Genomic DNA, 9,018 nt, shown 5'->3' with positions numbered 1-9,018 from the left:
GGCCATCAGGTTGTCTGGGTCACCTGTCACCATAATGTAATTGATCTTCGAGCGCCTAGTCTAGCCCAGGGCACCTAACACCTTGAGTTAGATAGGCATTGTGGGGTCCAACGTAGCGGCAGCACGCTAGGGAGGGTTCCCACCTATGTGTCGCACTGTCGTTGTCTGGTCGGAGCATGCTTGGTGTGTGGTGTCCTTCGGGGGCACCACGTGTCAAGGAGATGTGTATGAAACTAGCCTTGGGATGTTGCCTCCCTGTAGAACTTTGAGCCTGCTATATTGCTGTGATTTCCAGCAAGTCTCATAGTTCCTGATGGACGCACTTTCCCTCATCAGTCTAGGGCTCAGGGGTCGTTCGCATGATCATGGCGGCTGCCGTGACATTCTAGCTAGCTCGAGGGAAGACTGGCATTTCCCTCTTTCCCTATTGGATTTTATTGTACACACGGCGTGCTCATGCTCGCACGCCCTCAGCGTCGAGGTGTTGCAGGCTAGAGCATCTGTTGTTATGACGTGTGTTGGCCTTATCAGCTTCCCATGCCCTAGCTCATTCTAGGCACTCCTGGTCATACTCAGCCTATTCCTCAGGGGTGTAGGGAATTGGATAGGCGTCGTCCTCTATCGGCGCTGCCCCATCCTCCAAAGGGTGCAACATGTTGCACTCCCTCAGCAGAGGGTAGCTCCCCTTGGAATCAGACTCGAAATGTCTGTGCTCTCAGGGGTCACTAACAAGAGGTCGTAGAGGGACTCTAGGTGCCGGTCCATCATCCCCATGAGCCTAGGGGAATCTGGCATCATTGTTTGGCCACTGCGCCTAGCCAGCTCTTGCTCGAAGAGCATGATCATGTCCCTCATTTTAGATGGCAGTGGAGTGCTAGGGTTCTAGAATTCAGCCTCTGGTGGTAGGTGCCCGCCTCTAGAGAGTTGGGCAAAAGCGTTTGCCAACACATTAAACACGCGTGGGCTCAACTCTGGCTCAAGGTTCGCCCCGAGATAGGCATCAACTCGGCATGCTAGCGCATCAGAGTCGACGATTGTGGGACTAGCTCGGGCTGGTTCATGATCAGGCGTCGAGATGGGCAGCGGAGGCGCATTCTCTTCACTTAGTCATAGCCGACCTAGGCGGTTGGCCATGAAGTCCAAGTCCCCGAAGCGCAAGGCTTGGCCGAGAAGAAGACCATCTATGGGAGCTAGCCCGTTGATGTCGGCGAACTCGAGGCTTTCGAAGCGGATGTGGCCACCGAGGCCGCACCAAGAGCAAGTCCAGCATATGTGCAGGGAGCCATCGCTTTCTTCTCAAGGATCGAGAGTGCGTGACTGTCCCCTACCTAGCGCGCCAACTGTCGGTGTTTTGTAAACCAGACTAGTGAACTTATACGATTGCCACGCTACTCTAGGAAGACGATGGTAGCATCCAATAAACACAAGGATTTATATTAGTTCATGCCAGAGCCCTATGTCCAGTCTCATAGATGATCGAGTGCGTGTTCCTCGCTTGAATGCTCTGAAGTTCTTATAATGGGGGTGCAAGAAAGGTGGAAGAGATGGAAGGAACTATGCTAGGTGAAGGGTTGCCTGAAGAGAAGCTCCAGCAGCCCTACTACAATGGTCAATGAATGGAATGGTAGAGGATGTGAACCATCTTGCCCTGGTAGCCCTTATATAGAGTTCGGGGCCAGGGCTCATACAAAGAGAAGGCTCTCCCGACCGAAGGGTTGTGAGCCTGAGGAAGGTCCTAGCTAACTTGGCTTGCAAGCTACGCCGTTTTCTAGTGCTCGTCCGGTCGTGTCTATTGTCATGGTCTTGTAGCCAGACAGGGCGTGACATAGTATTAATATGCTGGTCATGGCGACACTATAGACATGGTGATGGCTCGCCAGCCGTCCTATGCGGCACGGTCTCTATTGTGGTCTTCGTCATCATCGTCTTGTCTCCTGAGGCATCGTATGGGAGTTGGTGGCCGCCTCGGGTCGCTGATGACCGTCTTGTCTTGAGGAACTAAGGATCATGATCCTAGTTGTCGAGGTCGGGGCTCGCTGCTAGTCTAGATGGCTTCGATGTTGTGGCCTTCATCGTGGATCCCATCCCGCAATGGGTGGGACCGTATATCCATATCATCGGGCTGTATCTGGTCGGTGGTCTTCGTACCCGTTATCACTACTTTGAAGTGGTGTTATCTTGTCCGTGTGGCGTGGCACAGGGTTGGTGTCTGACCAAGCTGAGGTGATTGTTGTGCCCTCGGTCCTTGCGGGGTCAGTGTAGCGTGCTCGCTTTTGTCAGAGCAGGAGCGCTTGGCCGGACGCGACCTCTCCCCATCCCTTCTGAGGGTCGTAATGGGGAGAGGTCGTATGCTTTGCGAACGTTGTGCGGCTAGGGCTGGAGATTGGGTCACAGCCGACCCCAGCCTTAGTTCCTGACCTGTGGTGCTCGTCTTTTGCTAGGCCTCGATCACTTGGGCCTCTCCTTGCTGATGCGTTGCGGGCCACGGGGCCTGCTACCTAATCGATGCCTTGAGATACCCGGGGTTATAACCTCAACAAAACACTTTTCCATGTTGTTCATTATGTAATTTTAGTTTTTAATTTCCTTTTTTATTTCTGTTCCAGTTTTTATTTTGAGTGTTGTGATTTCAGTTTCTATTTTCAGGTTTTAAGTTTTTTCTAGTGTTTTTTTATTTTAGTTTTCAGTCAAGTTTTTTTTAGTTTCATTTTCAGTCACCCTTTTAGGTATGAATGCCTTTCTAAATCATGCATATTAGTTGCCTCACCTACAATATATAAGTTTTACAGAAAGATAGTCATTGCTATCATAAATCGCCACAAAAGAATTTTGCCCACCCCCTAACTTGTGCAATAGCTTCTATTTTTAAATAATTTGCCCCCCCCCCTTCCCAACCAACCCAAAGTTGTAGTATTATAGTATTACATTGTAATAACTTCTTTCGATAGTTTTTGCCCCTTGCCCCCGGTTTATGGATACTATATAATAACTTATATTTTTAGAGGAGCAACTTTAATTTTAGGTGATAGCAATTTCTTTTGAATTTTTGCCCCTAAGCTTGTGCATACCATGTAAAAACTTTATTATATTTTTGGAGTAGCAAGTTTAATATTACATGGTAACAACTCATTTTATAAATCTAGCAAACTTTTACACATAAATTACTACTGAAATAAAATTTTTCAAAATATAGACAAATAGAGTATAGTTTTGTTCGTCTCGTTACATGAAACACACCAATATAGACGAAATTGAAAACAGATATATCATTAAAAAATTATAGCCGTTCAAAGAAAATGTAGTGTTTTTTTTTTTTTTGGTATCAGCTTATGTCACACCTGCTGAAAAAGGAATTGGTCTGGGGCTCTGGCCGCCTGGCAGAGGAGTGGAGTGGCGTGGTGGCATGTTGGGGTCGCGCTCTCTCCTAAAGCGAGATGGTCGCACGTTAACGTGGCCCTAACAAAAAAGTCGAGGCATCCATTCCAGTGTATCACAATTACAACCAGAGACTAATAGTGCTCATGGCAATATGGTATGTTTGAACACACACGCTCACATACACCAAAATAGTAGGAAATGGCATACAACAGTCATACTGCACAAAGTTGAAAACCAAAAGCAGACCATCGTGCATCAAACTTTACTCACGTAGTTGAGAAGCAAAGCCTGGAAAACCAACAATTATTCATCACATAAGCACTCCCTGTGATTAGGTGAAGAAAACAAGCTCAGTATCTTCTCCTGACAGGGCTCCTTGATCTGCAAAAGGTACGATAAGAATGTTAACTGTAGCTACGACCAACAAAACATCAGACGATAGGAAGAACAGACATGATTACCATGAATATACAAAAATACGTACAGATACAAATATATAAATACCAGTAACAGCACGTCCACAAAGTACTAATAGCATAAGGAAAACCATCTGTGCCTACTAAGCATGTAGATTGCTACTAGCTGTTTCATTATATTATGTGATTAATAAATTTTGGTTAAACAGATCCTTTGTTAACTTTTGACTGAAAACCTAGTCGATAACAGCTTCAAACACATAAATTTCCCCTTGATGTGGCTACGGATTAACAAATGATAGAGAGCACATGATCTAGAAAGAGATAACTATGGGCCAGATTGGCAAGGCTCTGGCTCCTATGAAAAGGACTTTGACTTTTGCAGGGCAGCTTCTCTAGTGGAGCTAAACTGTTTTGAAAACTGTTTGGCAAAAATGACTCTAGTGGCAGTTTTGTTATAATTTGTGCTTAGTTTGTGAGAGGCCACGTTTTCACAGCTCTGTCTCTTCCGTAGAAAAATAGCCCTGGCTCGGCTTCTTCTCCAGAGCCATTTCTTGATGACCATTTGGAGCCAAAGCCGCACTAGAAGCCCTGCCAAATGAGACCTAAATAAATAAGAACCCCCCCCCCCCCCCCCCCCCACCCACCACCATCTCTCTTTTTAAGAATTTGTAGATTTGATCCCAAACCATCCAATGAAAATGAAAGGCGGAATGCAGTTTGATAATATCAACAAAGACAGACCTCCAGCGAACATTTCTTCGCTTAACTGGGCCACTACTAAATGCCCAGTCAACATTTATTATCTGTGTAACAAGCTCAGTTCCATCCATTGCTTTAATTGCAGCCTGGGCTTCATCAAAGCTCTCATATTCAATCAAAGCATATCCCTGCAGAAGGTAAATGGCAAAGAGATAAAAATCCATAGATCTTTTCTTATGTAATTGGCGATATTGTCAGGTTGTATACAGAGCTAAGAATGCTTCATGTTTAAGAGAGTAATGAACTATTGTAACTTCACCAAAATGGAAGCAAAAGCATACGTGAGAGAAAAATGTTAGGGTCTCACATTCATTGAAGAATGCAACATATTCCAGACACGAGTAACAAGACATACTCATAGATCTGTTTACATGAACAGAAGTGCAATCCATAATGTAAAATGCACAAGAGACAAAAAAACTAAGCAAACGGGTACCAGCATGTGCCAATATAGAACATTTACAGGATACCTATATATTAAAAGGAGAAAATCTCTCCCCCATCCCACCGCACCTCTCTCCCCATATGCATCTCACTCTTGCCGTCCACATGTTTCCAACCCAAACCTAACATGAGACCACGTTTCCAATCCAAATCTAACACGAAACCACAGTATGGAGTCACGATTGTTGCATAAATCTCTAAGTCACAAGTCATCCAGATAACTATGCAATAAGTTGTACGTTCTGTTGTAACGTAGGACGTGTTTGCTAGTTAGAATAATTAACTATCAGGATAGCTAGGACACATGGAATGACCACCTAAAACTTTCTGCACTTTGCTGGGCACATGGAATGACCACCTAAAACTTCCATGTGTCCGCAGCATCAAGATGAGCCACCACTCTGCCTCCTCTGCCATGTTTACATATATTTACATCATAATATATATAGTATATACATGGTCGATCAGGCCATCTAGGCACAAGGACGACTAAATGTCCGACTAGCCGATTATACCGATTAGGACCGACTAATCGTCCCTTATCGACAACTAATCGTCCCTTATCGACTTATCGGTGGTCATACGACTAGCCTCGATAATACGATCTGAAAACATTGCTACTAAGCAAAGGTTATCATTCTTTATCCAACACAACTCATTAAAGACTTATTCCTTAAGCAGCATTTATTTCTAGCTGCAGGGAGTTTTCATCTAAAGGATCGGCACACATCTCAGCACTACTAAATATAATATAAGCTTAAGTAATAGCATATTCCAGACTATCAAGTTAGCTTACTCTTTTGGTATCAACTCCTATGCTTAAAATAAAACCATTCATTCTTGAACTGTCTGATATTTGTCAATTTGCTCAATGATGCATGACAAGTTAAGACACTAACGGTAACTGACTTCCCAACCTAAAGAAAACATGAATGATAAAAGGGGCGGGCGTACCCAGTGCAGAGAGCTCCCGCTCTGTGCGGGGTCTGGGGAAGGGTGTCAGTGGCAAGCCTTACCCTCACCTGTGCAATGCGAGGAGACCGCAACTCGAACTTGGGACCTTCCGGTCACAGGCGGTAAGACTCTACCGCTTGCACCAGGCCTGCCCTTCATGAATGATAAAACCTTGTAATCTTAGATCAACCTTGTAAACCAGGCAAGCCTTACCCTTCATGAATTTTTTGTAATCTTAGATCAACCTTGTAATCTAGCTTATGTTCTAGAAGCAAAGTAATGGTATTTGCCTTGCACACTTGCAGCAAAATGATAACTTTGACATAGAGGAACAGCTTCTAACTCTTGTATAACCTTTCTACATATTAACAATTGCTTAGATTTGCATTTGTAATTGTTCAAAGATTTTACAGCAACTTTAATTGGAAAGAGCTCCAACCAAATGCACAAAAACATAAATACTTACTTTGACAAACCCAGTACGACGATCTAAATTCAAATGCAGGTTCTTGACCTGCCCAAATTCTCGGAAAGCATTATGGAGATCATCCTCCTGTGCTTCTTCATGAACGCCAGTTACCAAAATAATCCACCCCTCAATAGCTGCAAACACACAGAAAAGGGCACAAATACATATGAGCTAAATCAATAAGGTCAACTGTCTAAGTAGTACAACTTCAACCCAAAATATATAGTTGTGGACACAATGGTGCTTAGTCCTTGTTTAGTGCGTAAACTCATATTTACAGTTTATAAAGAGACAAGTGAAATGCTATTGCTCAACTGCCCTTACAACATGGAGAAACAGCGGATTACATGAGGTTGCAAACCAAAGAAAAAAGCATGCACGCCAACTTCAGGATATAATCATTTGACTGAGATATTACGAAAAGCTGTTAAACTGAAATTAAACTGACAATAAATATTTGATAGATAGCATGAACTTTAAGCTAAAGAATTTTAACCAATACCTAAAACTTTGTACAATGCCTAAGCTTTTCTTACAGATGAGGCTCTCAAAAAATTAATAATGCAAGTATCTCAAAATACAGCACTTAGTTACTAAACAATTTAACCAATGCTTAGTCAAAAATAGTATAACCAGCTAACAAGCTAGTAGGTGTGAAACATAAGACTGAAAAAGAATGATTAGTGTGGTAAATGTAGCTTGTTGCACATCAGGCCTCTAATATGTATCTCAAATCAAACAACAGTAGCGATGTAGGTTTTAATGGGTTGGCCGTTGACCCATTAACCCAGAACCCGAAGTCAAGAATTTGGTGTTATTACCAGTTGGGTCGACCCACTAATACCTAAAACTTGTTCCTCGTGTCCCTCATGTACTCTATATATAGTCCCCATTGGGCCTCAATACAATCATCTAGTTGAGTCACTCTTTATTTGTAACATGGTACCAAAGCTCTAGGTTTTTTATCCAGCCACCACCCTTCCATTCGCTGCGCTGCCCCGGGATGATCCATCTCTGTTCCTAGGGCAACCCTCGTAGATCTTCGATTTTCGTTTTCTTTTTTGTCGCGTCCAGCAGTCATGCAGCAGCAGCGGCCGCAATCCGTTCATAGCAGCAACTCATACTTTGTCAGCAGTCGTGGCCGCGCCCCTCAACCAGCCGTGGTCCAATTCTTCGCCGCTGCCAGCCATCTTCTTCATCCGCACTGGCGGACGGGTCCGTCGCGAGTCTTCTCCGTGCGCAACAAGGCGGGACCTTCGTCCGCGCCTGGTCGTGTGGTTCGTTTGCGGATGCGGCCGTCCACGACCCTTCGTCCGCATGCCCATCACGGACACCTTAATCGTCACCCGTCCGCCCGCGGAGCAGACATCCCACCTCCGCTCTGTCTTGGCTCGTCAGCACCCGTCCGCGCGGCCCTTCGTCGCGCCATCCGCCTCCGTCTGTGCGATGCCCCCACACCACTTCTCGTGATAATACAAATTGCTAATGATCCTATGGAGCACGAACTTACAAAGCATATCGAGGTTCATGTCTTCTTCACTCGGTCTCATTGTCATCAGAGAACCATTGCTCTTCAATATGTGCCGTTAGAGTGCAGTTGGTAGATTTTTTTCACTAAAGCACAAACTAGAGAGCAGCATCAGCTTCATTTACTCAAACTCGATGCTTCAAATCCTCTAGTTCCACCCTAGTTTGAAGGGGGGGTGCTAAGTGTATGAAAGCCCATCTACTATAGGTCCATATGGCCCATGAGGCCCTCTATATATGGTTATCTCCACTAATGGAGTAATTCATTCTCTCAAAGCCCCATGTTATTAACAATTTGTAGCTATGGAGAGTTATGAGTAAAATGCACGCTGAGTCCTTAAACTTTTGGGGCATTCCCATCTAGGTCCTCGAACTAAAAAAGCGACTATCTGGGTCCCTGATCTTCTGCCGCCGCATACCAAAGGTCCAAAACCTGCCACGCCAGCGTGCATCTGACGTGGCCATGCCACGGTGGCTGCTGGACACTGGGGCCATGCCCACTTCTAAAAAAACGCCCCTTTTCTCTTTCTCACTCCCAAGTCCATCCTCTCTCCCCAATCACGTCGCTCCTGCTCTCCTGCGGCCACGAGCAGATGGAGGTGTGCGTCCTCATCCTCGTCATCCTGGCAGGCGCGCACATGCCAAGGGCTCTATTACTTTAGGTTGACCCAAAAACCAATAAAAAAATAGTTGGTACCATAGGTCAGTTTCTGGGTTGATTTGTTTTGACCCACTTGCAAGCCTAAACTGTTAGTCACTGAATTCTCACTCTTGGTAGTAGCAGAATTCTTACTCTTGGTAGTAGCAGAATTCTTACTCTCATCGAGAGAAGATGACACTGGAGTTGAGACAATTTTCTAATTTATTTCTCAATGCCATACCCACCTGAAGGGTTGGGGATACATATTTATAGGCTGGTAGCCAGCCAAGCATATGCCAAGATGCTAGTCTAAGATTCTAATATGCTGTCCTAATATGTTGTCCTCTAAGATGCTATCCTAAGATGCTGTCCTAGCTAAAGACCAGCTGCAAGGATGTTGTCCTCTCAGTCAAGATGCTGCTGCAGCC

General features: G+C 44.9%; 1 protein-coding gene across 1 annotated transcript in view; it reads right to left on the bottom strand.

Moving 5' to 3' along the window:
- Positions 1–3,216: 3,216 nt before the first annotated feature.
- Positions 3,217–9,018, bottom strand: part of LOC136452240 (RNA-binding protein Y14A) — a 28,830-nt gene continuing 23,028 nt past the window's right edge. The window contains exons 2-4 of the mRNA XM_066452860.1: positions 6,421–6,557; positions 4,539–4,684; positions 3,217–3,759 (exon numbers count right to left, since the gene is read on the bottom strand). Coding sequence (XP_066308957.1) covers positions 3,729–3,759; positions 4,539–4,684; positions 6,421–6,557 — 314 coding nt within the window. The 3' untranslated portion in view covers positions 3,217–3,728. The remainder of the gene's footprint in view (positions 3,760–4,538; positions 4,685–6,420; positions 6,558–9,018) is intronic.

The sequence above is a fragment of the Miscanthus floridulus genome, chromosome 5 (assembly GCF_019320115.1).
Source record: "Miscanthus floridulus cultivar M001 chromosome 5, ASM1932011v1, whole genome shotgun sequence".
NCBI lineage: Eukaryota > Viridiplantae > Streptophyta > Magnoliopsida > Poales > Poaceae > Miscanthus > Miscanthus floridulus.
This window is presented reverse-complemented; position numbering and strand designations above follow the sequence as displayed.